Source organism: Rana temporaria, chromosome 5 (assembly GCF_905171775.1).
Source record: "Rana temporaria chromosome 5, aRanTem1.1, whole genome shotgun sequence".
NCBI lineage: Eukaryota > Metazoa > Chordata > Amphibia > Anura > Ranidae > Rana > Rana temporaria.
The window spans coordinates 8,557,253-8,572,943 of record NC_053493.1 but is presented as its reverse complement, the minus strand read 5'-3'; the positions used below and the strand labels follow the sequence as shown (position 1 = coordinate 8,572,943).

The 15,691-nt window shown below is 49.6% G+C and overlaps 1 protein-coding gene across 1 annotated transcript in view; it reads right to left on the bottom strand.

Moving 5' to 3' along the window:
* LOC120939789 (lymphocyte antigen 6E-like) overlaps positions 1 to 15,691 on the bottom strand; it is a 32,704-nt gene that overhangs the window by 8,451 nt on the left and 8,562 nt on the right. Inside the window, exon 3 of the mRNA XM_040352146.1 lies at positions 14,206 to 14,341. Coding sequence (XP_040208080.1) covers positions 14,206 to 14,341 — 136 coding nt within the window. The remainder of the gene's footprint in view (positions 1 to 14,205; positions 14,342 to 15,691) is intronic.

Genomic DNA, 15,691 nt, shown 5'->3' with positions numbered 1-15,691 from the left:
ACTCAGGAGCCCGGGGTGGGGGCATTACGGGGCCCGTACCCCACCCTGCACACACATTGGGCTAGATTCAGGTAGCCCTGCGTAATCTCCGATACGTTACGCCGCCGTTAAATTAGGGCGCAAGTTCCGTATTCTGAAAGAACTTGCGCCCTAAGTTACGGCGGAGTAACGTATGTGCTCCGGCGTAAGCCCGCCTAATTCAAATTTGGATGATGTGGGCGTGTTTTATATAAATTTAGTGTGACCCCACGTATTTGACATTTTTTACGAACGGCCCATGCTCGAAATTCCGCCGCAAATCGTCAATGCTTTAGACGTGAACGTAACTTACGTACAGCCCTATTCGCGAACGACTTGCGCAAACAACGTAAAAATTTAACGCGAGAATGACGTGCATACTTAACATTGCGTACGCCTCATAGACCCAGGAGCAACCTTACGCCGGAAAAAGCCTAACGTAAACGCACGTACGTTTCTGAATCGGCGTATCCAGGTCATTTGCATATTCTACGCTGAAATCGACGGCAGCGCCACCTAGCGGCCAGCGTAAATATGCACCCTAAGATACGATGGCGTAAGAGACTTACGCCAGTCGGATCTTAGCCTAATTTCGGCGTATCTTGCTTTCTGAATACAGAAAGAAGATACGCCGGCGCAGATTTGAATTTACGTGGCGTATCTATGGATACGCCGGCGTAAATTCTTGCTGAATCTAGCCCATTGTTTGGAATACAGACATTTGTATCTTGACTTTGACTTACAACTGTGAGAAATTTTTGAAGGACCCAAAATGTGGTGTTTCCATTCTACATTGGGTTGTAGGGAGCCATGATGAGTTTGTATTGGTTTCAGTGGGCATTGTATGGGTACAGGGGATATATAGTGGGTCACTCAGATTGTGGGAGAGGGGCCCATTCGCATTGATGCAATGTGGGAGAGGGGTCCATTCGCATTGATGCATTGTGGGAGAGGGGCCCATTCACATTTATGCATTGTGGGAGAGGGGCCCATTAACATTGGTGCATTGTGGGAGAGGGGCCCATTCACATTGATGCATATTGGGAGAGGGGCCCATTCACATTGGTGCATTGTGGGAGAGGGGCCCATTCACATTGATGCATATTGGGAGAGGGGCCCATTCGCATTGACGCATTGTGGGAGAGGGGCCCATTCACATTGATGCATATTGGGAGAGGGGCCCATTCACATTGATGCATATTGGGAGAGGGGCCCATTCACATTGGTGCATTGTGGGAGAGGGGCCCATTCACATTGATGCATATTGGGAGAGGGGCCCATTCGCATTGACGCATTGTGGGAGAGGGGCCCATTCACATTGATGCATATTGGGAGAGGGGACCATTCACATTGGTGCATTGTGGGAGAGGGGCCCATTCACATTGATGCATATTGGGAGAGGGGTCCATTCACATTGATGCATTGTGGGAGAGGGGCCCATTCACATTGATGTATTGTGGGAGAGGGGCCCATTCACATTGATGCATTGTGGGAGAGGTGGCCCATTCACATTGATGCATTGTGGGAGAGGCGGCCCCGCTGTAAATGTTCATTGGGGAGGAGAGGAGGCCATTCACATTGATGCATTGTGGAACCCTTCAGGTCTGGTGTGGATTTAGAGGGGACACCCCCATGCCAATTTTTTTTTTAATTGCGTGAGGTATTTACCAGACCCTTATCCGAGCATGCAGGTCAGTAAAGGGAAGGGACAAGTACCCCCCCCCCCTCCGAACCATATCTGGCCGCATTCCCTCAACAGGAGGGGGTTGCTTTGGGGGTGGGGCTCTGCTCATGTTGTTGGGGACAAGGGCCTCTTTCTGACAACCCAGGGTGGTGGTTGTGGGTGTCTGTGGGCAGAGGGCTTACCGGAATCTGGAGGCCCCTTTTAACAAGGGCACCCCCACATTCTGCCCCCCCCCATGTGGATGAGTATTGTACCCCTACCCATTCTCCAAAAAAAAAAGAAGTGTGTTACAAAACACAAGAGATGGTTTTTGACATGTCCTTTATTACAAATCGTGTCTTCCTCCTTTGTTTCTTCTTTCTCTTCTCTCTCCAGTGGTTTCTTCTTCCTTCGGTCTTATTCCTCCAGTGTTTCTTCTTCCCCCTCCAGTGTTTCTTCTTCTTCTCTCTCCAGTGTTTCTTCTTCTCTCTCCAGTGTTTCTTCTTCCCCCTCCAGTGTTTCTTCTTCTCTCTCCAGTGTTTCTTCTTCTTTTCTCTCCAGTGTTTCTTCTTCTTCTCTCTCCAGTGTTTCTTCTTTCTTTGGTCTTCCCCCTCCAGTGTTTCTTCTTCTTCCCCCTCCAGTGTTTCTTCATCTCTCTTCAGTGTTTCTTCTTCTTCTCTCTCCAGTGTTTCTTCTTCCTTCGGTCTTCCCCTCCAGTGTTTCTTCTTCTCTCTCCAGTGGTTTCTTCTTCCTTCGGTCTTCCCCCTCCAGTGTTTCTTCTTCTCTCTCCAGTGGTTTCTTCTTCCTTCGGTCTTATTCCTCCAGTGTTTCTTCTTCCCCCTCCAGTGTTTCTTCTTCTCTCTCCAGTGTTTCTTCTTCTTCTCTCTCCAGTGTTTCTTCTTTCTTTGGTCTTCCCCCTCCAGTGTTTCTTCTTCTCCCTCCAGTGTTTCTTCTTCTCTCTCCAGTGTTTCTTCTTCTTCTCTCTCCAGTGTTTCTTCTTCTTCTCTCTCCAGTGTTTCTTCTTCCTTCGGTCTTCCCCCTCCAGTGTTTCTTCTTCTCTCTCCAGTGGTTTCTTCTTCCTTCGGTCTTATTCCTCCAGTGTTTCTTCTTCCCCCTCCAGTGTTTCTTCTTCTCTCTCCAGTGTTTCTTCTTCTTCTCTCTCCAGTGTTTCTTCTTTCTTTGGTCTTCCCCCTCCAGTGTTTCTTCTTCTCTCTCCAGTGTTTCTTCTTCTCCCTCCAGTGTTTCTTCTTCTCTCTCCAGTGTTTCTTCTTCTCCTCTCTCCAGTGTTTCTTCTTCTTCTCTCTCCAGTGTTTCTTCTTCTCTCTCCAGTGTTTCTTCTTCTTCTCTCTCCAGTGCTTCTTCTTCTTCTCTCTCCAGTGTTTCTTCTTTCTTTGGTCTTCCCTCTCCAGTGTTTCCGGCGCTGCGCTGTTTGATTGGACAGGCGATCGCCTAGGACCTGTCACGTGTCCTAGGCGATCGCCTACAGGGAGGGGCTGCCAAAAGGCGATTAAGCTTAATCGCCTTTTCAGCCCCTCGGCGGAAGGAGGAAGTGGGACAGGAAGTCCCCTTCTCCTGAAGCCCCCACTCCCCCCCCAAAAAAATTACATGCCAAATGTGGCATGTAAGGGGGCGAGGAGTGGGTTAAGAGGAAGTTCAATTTTTAGGTGGAACTCCTCTTTAAGTGATGAAGATTTCATCACTTCCAGTATTGGTTCTGCATTTACCTGGCCTTGGAGGGCAGAGGAGGGATGAGGGGTCTAATAAACCCCAGATTTCTCCATAAAGAGGATATGTCACTACCCAAGGTATCACAAGAGATGATAAATATCACTAGTTTTGTTAGCTGTTTTTTTTTTTGTTAAGGTTATCTGAAAGGGTTTCAAATGTTTCGACAGGGGCGCAGTTTCAGTGCTTGCCATAGGCGCTATTTTCACTAGATACGCCTCTGCCGGCTACAATGATCCCCGGTGGTTTGTCGAGACCCTTTTGGATTGCCAGCCTCTCATTGGCTCTCCTCAGATGAACTCCCCACCGAACAGCTACACCGCTTGGGATCTTCAGAGTTGGGAACCCAGTCGACTACTGGGCTCCCTGCCACAGCTCAAATGTTCCGGACCAATATAGTCCCGGAACCAGGAATACTGCGTGGCACGCGTGCCCCCCGACCTGGAAGGCCATTAAGGCCTTCCAGGGAAGAGCACCCCAGAATGAGCCCACAGCACAGCCAAGCTGAGACACAGACCCAGATTTAAACATATTAACTGGATCAGAGTCAGTTAACACCCTCTAAATTTAAAGCGGTGGTTCACCCTCAGTGACACGATTTTACCATCGAGACAGGCATTGTAGCGCGAGCTACAGTATGCCTGTCCCGATTTTTTTAACCCCGGACTCACAGTGTAATCGTACATTATAGATTTCGGCTCCCGCGGGGAATGGGCGTGCCTATGGAGAGGGAGGATGATTGACGGCCGGCCCTGGCACGTCACTCTCCCCGAAGACAGCCGGAGTAGGTCTCGGCTCTTCACGGCGCCTGCGCACAGGCTATGCGCAGGCGCCGTGAAGAGCCAAGCCTATTTCGGCTATTTGCGGAGAAGCGTGACGCGCCAGAGCCGGCCGTCAATCATCCTCCGTCTCCATAGGCACGCCCATTCCCCGAGGGGAGTCGGTATCTTCGATGTACGAGTAAACGGTGAGTACGGGGATAAAAAAATCGGGACAGGCATACTGTAGCTCGCGCTACAATGCCTGATTTTATGGTAGAACAAAACATTTTTTTTTTTTTGGGGGGTTTATAGGGTGAACCCCCGCTTTAACTAGCACCGGCAGAGGCGGCTCTAGGCTTTGTGAGGCAAAACTTGACATGGGGCCCCACTCACACCCATGATGGGAAAAATAATTCAAGGACAAGAGCCTCTTCCCCACAACCCTGGCCGGTGGTTGTGGGGGTCTGTGGGCAGGGGGCTGATTGGAATCTGGAAGCCCTTTTAACAAGGCGGCCCCCAGATCCTGCTCTTTACTAATTAAGGGGCGGGGGCCACCCGGTGATGTCACCTGGTGAACCCGCCCCCTTGTGACGTTATTGACTGAGGGCACACTGGGTCATTGACGTCACAAGGGGTGGTGTCACGGATATTTACTGATTGTTAGGGACGCTGGCGGCCCCGCTCCTGAGTCAGGGCTCTTAACGCTGCCTGAGCACATCAGTGTTAAGGTCCCCTGTCCCTCAAAACTGGGGTAATGGATTGGGTAAGTTAGGCAGCCACGAGGCCCCTGTGAGTGTGAGGCCTTAGGCGACCGCCTAATTTGTCTAATTAAAGAGCCGCCTCTGAGCACCGGTACTTTGAAATAACCAGGCGCTACACTTCTTTTTAGCTTAAGCCTGGGTTCACACCTATGCGAATTGGATGTGAAAAACCCACATCCATTTGGCAATAGCAGGAGATTTTGACCATCTCTCTATGGAGCCGGTTCACATATCTCCGCTGTGGCTTCAGTGTGAAATTGCACAGGATCCCTGTACGTCTTTTGACCAGTTTGAGGTCTGAATACAGCCCAAAATTTGTCCTGAAATCGGAAACGGTGAATAGGGATGGACCCCTGCTGTGAGCCACATGCGGTGATGGCGTGTTTTACACTGTCGGATCTTAAGATGCAATTCCGCGGCCGCCGCTGGGGGGAGTTTGCGTCGTAAACCAGCGTCGGGTATGCTAATTAGGAGTTACGGCGATCCACGACGGATTTTCGCGTTCGCTACGTCGCCGCTAGTCTAGTTTCCCGTCGCAAAGTTAGTCGATATTTTTCCTGCCCTAACTTTAGACAGCAAGCGTATTGCTGTCTAAAGTATGGCCGTCGTTCCCGCGTCGAAATTCAAAATTTAACGTCGTTTGCGTAAGCCGTCCGGGAATACGGAAGTACGCTACGCGCGTCGCCGTTCAAAAAAATGACGTCACGGCGCGCAAAGCACGGCGGGAGTTAAGAAACGGAGCATGCGCAGTAGGTCCGGCGCGGGAGCGCGCCTAATTTAAATGGCACACGCCCATTTAAATTGGCCTGCCTTGCGCCGGAGGCCGCCGGCGTAGTTTTCATCGCAAGTGCTTGGTGAATCAGGCACTTGCGATGAAAAATCGCGGCGGTGTAACGTATCTAGGATACGTTACGCCGCCGCGATTCTACGTGAATCTGGCCCTATGTTACACCCACCGGGTTTTTTTTTTTCATTTTACTCTGTTCTCGAGGTTTGTCGAGTTTAGCCGAGCTGTCCTTCGGCCTTTCCGTGTGTTTCTGAGGCTCTCCGGCACCCCCCACCCACCTCTGGCCACATGCGGTATTGCAGGCCATTGAAGTTAAAGGGTCACTAAAGGAATTTTTTTTTTTAGTTAAATAGCTTCCTTTACCTTACTGCAGTCCTGGTTTCATGTCCTCATTGTTCGTTTTTGCTTTGAAGTAGCTGAAATTCTGCTCTGATCTCCACACTTCCTGGTTGTCTGGCTCCTTATAACCACAGTACTGGGAGATTTTCACGGTGGTCTAAGCTGTCATTACTGTGTGTCTAAAACTCCTCAGAACCAATCAGATTCATTTTAAAAACAAAACACTGCCCTGGATTTGTTTGTTTTTGTTCTGTGTGTCTTCCCGACTCACCTCTCACCCGGAACTTCATGTATGTACCTTTAAAACCAAAAGTGAAACTAGAGGCATATTATATGATGGATTAAATTCAATTTTTAATCATTTTTAAAAGGAATCAGTTAACTTTTATGTCTCTATACCCAATAAACAGTAATTTCAGCAAAAAAAAATGTTTTCCTTTAGTGACCCTTTAATGCGGAACAAATTATTTTCGTTTCCATTGACTTCAATGGGGAAACTCGCTTTGATATGCGAGTGCTTTGGATTACGAGCATTCTCCTGGAACAGATTATACTCGTAATCCGAGGTTCCACTGTACTGTATGAACTCACTTTACTGTTAAAAATAAGTGAAAAATGCAAAACTCCGGTGGGTGTAACAAGATGTCCGCCATCCCCTTCTCAGAGTATCCTTACTACGGAGGAGTGTGGGGTGTAGCAAGGTGGCGGCAACGGAACGTCAATTCCGTTACCAATTCTGACGGGTCGCTGAATCTGATGAAACACCGGCCTTAAACCTTGTACAGTCACCAGGGCGACACTCCTGGATTAGATAATTATTGTCCAGTTTAGCAGAAGAGAGCTGGATCAGAGACAATCTAATGATTACAGGACATCAATGACTTGTCCAGACACCCCGGGGTAGGAGGGGAGGATGGTGGGGGGGAGGGGTCAACCTGAATATCTTGTCTACTTGTCTTCTTCCAGGAAACATTCCATTGTGGACACGTTTGTTTCATGTGTTAATAATGTTTGATACAACACATGGCGATATATATTTATACAAATTTATTCTGGGTTCTTCGCGGGTTCCTGGTGCGGCACCCACCTTTAGGGTGTGCGCACATCATGGCCCCCACCACTATGGCCCACCTGGCCTGGGGTCGCGTGCTACGCGGAGTTCCTGACTCTGGGCCCTCATGGCCCGGAGCAACTGATGCCACAAAGGGACCCCAGTGACTTACTGGGTTCCCACTTCTACTGAGAGGATCCCAAGCTGGGTGCTGTTCGGTGGGGGATCGGTCTGAGGAGAACCCAGAGGCAGGTGATCCAATAGGGCTTGAACGAACCATCGGGGATCTGGTGACCGGACATTGACCGCAGAGGCGGCTCTAGGCTTTGTGAGGCCTTAGGCAAAACTTGACATGGGGCCCCACTCACACCCATGATGGGAAAAATAATTCAAGGACAAGAGCCTCTTCCCCACAACCCTAGCCGGTGGTAGTGGGGGTCTGCGGGCAGAGGGCTTATCGGAATCTGAAAGCCCCCTTTAACAAGGTGGCTCCCAGATCCTGCTCTTTAATAACCAAGGGGCGGGGGCCACCCGGTGATGTCACCTGCTGAACCCGTCCCCTTGTGACGTCATTGACTGAGGGCATGCTGGGTCATTGACGTCACAAGGGGTGGTGTCACCGATATTCACTGGTTGTTAGGGACGCTGGCGGTCCCCACTCCTGAGTCGGGGCTCTTATTGCTGCCTGAACACAGCAACGTTAAGGTCCCCTGTCCCTCAAAACTGGGGTAATGCATTGGGTAAGTTAGGCGGCCGCGAGGCCCCTGTGAGTGCGAGGCCTTAGTCTGTGGCAAGTCTGTGGCAGAGACCTGTTCCTTCCCAGAAGCTTCAAGTGGCGCTCTGGCTGCCAGGCCTGTGGCAGAGGTCTGTCCAGGGGGCACTTCACCCACTCCGGCTGGAGTGGCGACGGGACTAATACAATTACAGAGGGCAGGACTGCTTTCTTTATCCAAAGCCTGATTCTGCAAAGTTATCCTTTCTTCATCAAGTTGGTCGTGTTTGACCAGGATAATAAAGCATTTGAAAACGTCAACCAACAGCCTGGACATTCGATCTCTGCTCTACTCACTACCTTCACCCCTAGACACAACAAGAGGTAACTTAAATACGCCGATCCCAAATTTAATCAGCGGCTCCTGAGGGGGTATCGCTACAACTATATTGCCAAAAGTATTAGGACGCCTGCCTTTACACGCACATGAACTACAACGACATCCCCAGTCTTAGGGCTAGATTCAGAGACAGTTACACCGGCGTATCAGTAGATACGCCGTGGTAACTCTGAATCTACGCCGTCGTAAATTTAAGCGTATTCTGGAAACCAGATACGCTTAAATTAGGCTAAGATACGAGCGGCGTAAGTCTCCTACGCCGTCGTATCTTAGGGTGCAATATTTACGCTGGCCGCTAGGTGGCGCTTCCGTCGATTTCGGCGATGAATATGCAAATGAGCAAGATACGCCGATTCACGAACGTACGTGCGCCCGTCGCAATTAGTTACGCCGTTAACGTAAGAGATACGTTGGCGTAAAGATAAAGCTGCTCCCTAGGTGGCGCAGCCCATGCAGGGTATGGACGTCGGAACAGGCCTATCTTTTTACGTTGTTTGCGTAAGTCGTACGCAAATAGGGCTGTGCGCAAGTTACGTTCACGTCGTAGGCAGTGTTCGACGTATCTTAGGCATTCTATCCGACGCATGCGCACTGGGATTCTTTCAATGGGCCGGCCTAAGCACGCCTAATTCAAATGTGGAACAGGGGGGCGTGTTTTATGTTAATGACTGGTGACCCGACGTGATTGACGTTTTTTTACGAACGGCGCATTTGTGAGGTCAGGCACTCATGTTGGATGAGAAGGTCTGGCTCGCAGTCTCCGCTCCAATTCTTTCCAAAGGTCTTCCATCAGGTTGAGGTCAGGACTCTGTGCAGGCCAGTCAAATTCCTCCACCCCAAACCCCCTCCTCCATGTCTTTATGGACCTTGCTTTGTGCGCAGTCATGTTGGAACAGGAAGGGGCCGTCCCCCAAACTCCTCCCACAAAGTCTGGAACATGAAATTGTCCAAAATGTCTTGGTATGCTGACGCCTTAAGAGTTCCCTTCACTGGAACTAAGGGGCCAACCCAACCCCTGAAAAACAACCCCACACCATAATCCCCCCTCCCCCCCCACATCATAATCCCTCCTCCCCCCACAATACAGTGTCCCGGAATGAAATAGAGGACACAGCCACCCGCCACGAACTACATTTCCAGAACTGGTTGCTAGGGCCGGCGCTGCCTGGCATCTTGCAACCAGTGACAATTTACTCTCAGACAGTGAGGCCGGGAGTGAGGCCTGCGCCTAGTGCAGCACTGCTGTCCCCACCCACCTCGAGACCTCCTCCTTCTCCGGCACCCAGCGGCAGGGACTGGTGTGATCTTTACTGTCCAGATAGTGACGCCGCTCCTTTCCTTTGCACGCGGCTCATGCAGAGGGAGTGACAGCAGCACTGCAACTGGCAGGCTATGGGTGGCAAGCGGCACTGCATCTGGTGGCAAGTGGCACATTCACCTGACAAATAACCTGCTGCCATAAATGATAAAAAATTTCATTTGGTACAGCGTTGTATGACCGCGCAATTGTCATTCAAAGTGCATCAGCGCTGAAAGCTGAAAAATGGTCTGGGCAGGGGGGGGGGGGGGGGGTTAAGTGCCCAGTAAGCAAGTAGTTAAATATAGTTAAATATAGTGGCCCAGATTCAAGAAGCAATTGCGCCCGTGTAACCATAAGTTACACGGCGCAATTGCTTACTTGCTCCGGTGTAACGAGTGCTCCTGATTCAGGAACCTCGTTACACCGACTGCAGCCTAAAATCTGCGCGGCATAAGGCTCTTATGCCTCGCAGATTTTAGGCTGCATTCTTGCGTGTGCCGCTAGGGGGCGCTCCCATTGTGATCAGCGTGTAGTATGCAAATTGCATACTACCAACTGATTCACAAGCAAGGTACGGAGTTTCCGTACGGCAACTTTAGCGCAAGGCTGCCCTTTCTAATAGCAGGGGCAGCCAATGCTAAAGTATAGCCGCAGCTCCCGCGCCGTGAAATTTGAATTTCACGGCGTTTGCGTAAGTGATTCGTGAATGGACGCCATTCACGTTCACTTTGAAGCAAATGACGTCCTTGCGACATCATTTGCCGCAATGCACGTCGGGAAAGTTTCCCGACGGAGCATGCGCTGTACGCTCGGCGCGGGAGCGGGAGCACGCCTAATTTAAATGATTCCCGCCGGCGGGATCATTTACATTGCGCGCGCTTACGCCGGGCAATTTTGCCGGCACGCCCTCGCAATTCACAGAGCTACTGCTCCGTGAATCGAGGGCAGCGCAAAATATTTGCGTGGGCGCAGGGCAAAATCGTTGCCCTGTGCCCGCGCAAATATAGCGCAATTCTACCTGAATCTGGGCCAGTGCCTGTGGGGGGGTCCCCGTTGTCTGCCTGTAAAGTGGTGCATCCGTAGCATGTATAGAACCTGCTGCAGCAAAAATGAGATTTCCAAAGGGGGAAAAAAAAAACCCCACACACAGGTTTCCTCCCACACTTTAAAGAGATGCTGGTAGGTGAATTGGCTCCTGTCTAAATTGGCCCTAGTATGTAGGTACGAATGTGAGTCAGGGACCTTATATTGTAAACTCCTTGGAGGGTAGTGACTGATGTGAATGTACAATATATACTGTATGTAAAAGCTCTGCGTAAATTGACAGCGCTGTACAAGTACCTGTAAAGAATAAACTCACGGTTGCAATTGCCGACACGCAACTTTTGAAATGGGAAAAAAAAAAAAAAAAAGACATGGGTCCATACCAGACCCAAAAAGGTATCAAGTGGAACCCCAAGCCAAAATTAAAAGGGAGCGAGCGCCCTCCCCTCCTGAACCACATCAGGGCACATGACCTCAACCTGGGGGAGGGGTGCTTTGGGGTGGGGGGCTCTGCCCGCCCCAAAGCACCTTGTCCCCATGTTGATGGGGACAAGGGTCTCTTCCCCACAACCCTGGGCTGTGGAGGTCTGCAGGGGCAGGGGGCAGACAGTGAAAAATCCACTTAAAAAAAAAAAAGGGGGGGGGGGGGAAGAATGCTCCACCTTCCTTGACGGCCAACCGCATCTTCTGCCTTTTGACAGTTCCTATATTAAAGTGGAGGTTCACCCACAAATGTTAATTTTTAACATTAGATTGAGGCTCATTTTGTGAAGGGGAATCGGGTGTTTTTTTTAAAATCGAAGCAGTACTTACCGTTTTAGAGAGCGATCTTCTCCGCCGCTTCCGGGTATGGGCTGCGGGACTGGGCGTTCCTATTTTGATTGACAGGCTTCTGACGGTCGCATCCATTGCATCACGATTTTCCGAAAGTCGGTGCGCAGGCGCCGTATAGAGCCGCACCAACGTTCGGCTTCTTTCGGCTACTCGTGACGCGATGGATGCGACCGTCGGAAGACTGTCAATCAAAATAGGAACGTCCACTCCCGAAGACCATACCCGGAAGCGGCGGAGAAGATCGCTCTCTAAAACGGTAAGTACTGCTTCGATTTTAAAAAAACTAGCCGATTCCCATAGACAAAATGAGCCTCAATCTAAGGTTAAAAAAATGTTTTTAGGGTGAACTCCCGCTTTAAGCATGGGGCGAATCTGGTGGCACCACCCCCACCCCCCTTGTGATGTCACAGACTGGTGCATGCTGGGTCAGTGACGTCATAAGGGACCAGTGCCACCAGGTGGCCTCTCCATTACCTATACAAGAACTGCCAAACTGTGGAGGAGGCATTCAGCGGCCGGCAATGAAGGCGGAGTTTGTTTTTCTGGGTGCAGCGCGATAGATGGAACAGTGAGGGACACTTTTTTTTTTTTTTAATAAAGACACTTTTTGGGTGAATAGGCAGGGGTATATAGTACCATATACCCATTCACGTGGTAGGGCTGGGACCTGCCCCCCCTTTTTAAAAAGGGGATTCCAGATTACATTAAGCCCACTACCCAGGGTTGTGGACAGAGGGGGTAGAGAGACCCCTGTGGCGTGGGGTTCCCCTTAAAATCAATTTCCCATGACAGGATAGTGTGACTGGCTGTCAATGGAGCCGATTCACACATCTTGGGGGCGGCCGTGAAGAGCCCAGCAGAAGGGTCCCGTGCGTCATTGGCTCAGTTTCAGGCAAAAATTCAGACCTGAAACCGAAAACGGACCTGCAAAACCAGCATGCAAAAGGTGCATATGGAAGAATAAAGGACATCTAAAGTTGTGTGCAGATGTGGGCGTGTTTTGTAAAACCAATGGTGTATATTTTACAATGGGGTGCCACTGTTTTTCCCCCCCCCACTAAACAGAAAATAAACCCAAACATTTGGAACCACACTTTTCATAGTTTGTTATAAAACAGGTCATTTTTCTCCTGTACTGATCAGTGTAGACGTCCTTCACACAAGCCGGTTATCACCTTTCCTCCCGCTGTCAGCTCAAGAAAAGGAATGCCAATAACTGGGGCTTGTCCTTACAAGGTGATCAGCCGTGATTGGACACAGCTGATCATGTGGTAAAGGCCAACTACAATTGGCTCTTTACCCCAACCTGATCCATGGGCGTCCGCTGAAATGTTTTCAGGGAGGGGCGCTTCAGCAGCAGCGATACACAGTCACATTTAACCCTTTCTTTAAGGGATAGGGGGGTATAAAAGCGCCCCGCTAGCGACCGAATAGCGTAGCTAAAACGATGATAAAGCGCCGCTTTACCGATAATGCGGTCAGCTGGCAGTGTGAAATAGATCTTGAGATAATTCAGCTTCACTCCATGCCCATATAAATATAGCCTAGAGAATGTACAGACCCCCTTCAGCACAGACCCCCCCCCCTTCAGCACAGACCCCCCATTCTGCACAGATGGACCCCTTCAGCACAGACCCCCCTCCATTCCGCACAGACCACCCCCTTCAGCACAGATGAACCCCCCCCCCCCCCCCCATCAGTACAGACCCCCCTTCAGCACATATGGACCCCCCATTCAGCACAAACCCCCCCCCTTCAGCACAGACGGACCCCCCCTCCCATTCAGTACCTCAGATCAGCCACCAGCGCTGCACAGGCACAGCAGGTTCCCTCACCCTGTGTACACATAAACACTGGAGGGGGAGTCGGCGTCACTCTGCTCGCTGTGCCTGTGTGACATCCGGCCCGGGACCGCTCAGACAGCCCACGGCCGCAAAACTCCTCAACACCTTCTCGATTTTCCAGGGGGGGTCAATTGCCCCCCTCTTGCCCTATGGAGCGGATGCCCATGACCTGATCAACTGAGTCCCAAGGACACAGCGATCACTTAATGGGAGGACGTACATCGGCGCCCCCAACCAGCAACGCGAGCCTGCACTGTAGCCGTCTTTTGGCTATAGAGCGGGTAGGAGGAGGATGAAGGGGGCCTTGACTGAAAGGGTTAAGAAAAACCACTATAAATAATGCAGTCGAGTAATCAGACTTCACTTTTTTGTAATATTTTATTATAAAAAAAAGGTAAAAGGACAACAAAAACGAGGTGCAACACTTGACACAATTTTTGATTAACACATTTACACAATTCTCATGGTGCTCATCAGATATGTGGTTCTAAAAGTGCTCTTCATTTCCTGAAAATAGCCGCTCACCAATATCGGTGCCGAGGAAAACCGACGACATGAACAAGGAGTGATTGTGAAGAGTGGGGGGGGGGGGGTAAGATTTTTGTTTGGGGTAAAAAATGTTGGCAAGCTTACAATTGTGTGTTGGGCCACATGCATAGCCGTGTGTTGGGCACCCCTGTATTAAGACAATAAATGTAGCTTTTTGGAATTAAGGAAATAACTACAAAAATGGTGCGTTATCCCAAAGCCCTCTTGTAGGCGCACATTAAGACCACCAATCAGAGCGCTTCGGGAAGTCACCTCCCATTTTCATGAGAAAAAAAAAAAATTCCTTTCCAAAAAGTCACAACTTCACCATAAAACATTAAACAAAAACAAAACTTAGTTTGTATACTAAAACGCACACACACACTTTATATTGATTGTCTCATGAGGGCCCCCAGGGCCACAGCAATGACGCTGTATTTGGACTTGATACTGGAGGCACCGCTGACGTTGCAGAGATCGGTGGAACAGCAGGAAGTTTTGGCAGTGAAGAAGAAGTTGACGCTGTTCTCTTGGCAAGTGGCATTGCAGGTCTTGCTGACGACATTATTGCCACCTGAAAGTGAAAAACGAACAACAAGTTAGATGTAGACACTAGACATGGGGGGGGGGGGGGAATAAAACATTTGACCATTTACAAGGATCTAAGAACAGACATGTATGCAGTAAACAACATCTTGTTAATGGAAGCAGGTGACCACAATCAAGATGTGAAAGATACAAAAAAAAAAAAAAAAAACACTATTGTAAATCTACAGTTAACAGGCAAGTGGGGTGGTGCCGACGCGTTTCACACATTTATGATCAAACGCATGAACATGTCAATTCAATCCCTTACCTCTTGAACTGTGCATTTGGATTGACAATAAAGGATTTAGGATCCTTCACATCTTGGAGTGCGGTCACCTGTGCCCATTTACTAGATTTTTTTGGGCTTCGAAGTGGCACCCTGACAAATGACCGTGGTTTGTACAACAAGCATGGAGCGGTGTAGGTTTGTACTTACTGTATATACTGGAGTATAAGCCGAGGCACCCAATTTTACAAAAATAATAAATATATATATATATATATATATATATATATATATATATATATATATATATATATATATATATATATATATATATATATATATATATATATATATATATAAATAAATAATTGACTCGAGTATAAGCCTAGGGTGAGAAGTGCAGCAGCTACCGAAAGTGGAAAAAGGGTCAACAATGCCCATTTGCAGCCTCACTGTGCCCATCTGCAGCCTCATGCACATTCTTAACTACAGTCGGCAGCCGTCCACTGTAACAAAGCCCCGCCTTGTCCGTGATAGATGGAACACCCATTCAGTTTCCCAGCAGCGAGTCAGTGTTCAGTCTATTACAGACGAGGAGGAGGAGGTGGGGCTTTGTTACAGTGGGCGGGCACCAACCGCAGTTAAGACTGCATGACACAGCGGGAGACTCAAGTACAAGCCGAGGGGGGGGGGGGGGGGCTTTCACACCTCATCCAATTCACATGTAAACTCAGCTTAAAGGTTGAAAGTGAACGCTCATCCTGCATGCTTGTTCCTGGCCAATGGCTCGCTATGTAATGAAGCCAACAATGGCAGTTCTTATTCCGGTTCTTCTATTACACTGTATACCCCCCCCCCCCCAAGCATTCCGAGTTTTCTGATAAAGCAACCCAGGAATAGCTTTTTCTGGCTGCATCGCCAATACACCACCTGTGCCGTGACACCTTTCCCCCCCCCCCCCAGGTGAATGGGTAGGGGTACATGTACCCCATACTCATTCACATAGGGTGAGGGCCAGGATCTGGTGGCCCCCCCTAATTAAAGGGGGCTTCCCAGATTCCGATAAACCCCCCTGCCCAAAGACCCCGACAACCAACGGCCAGGGTTGTC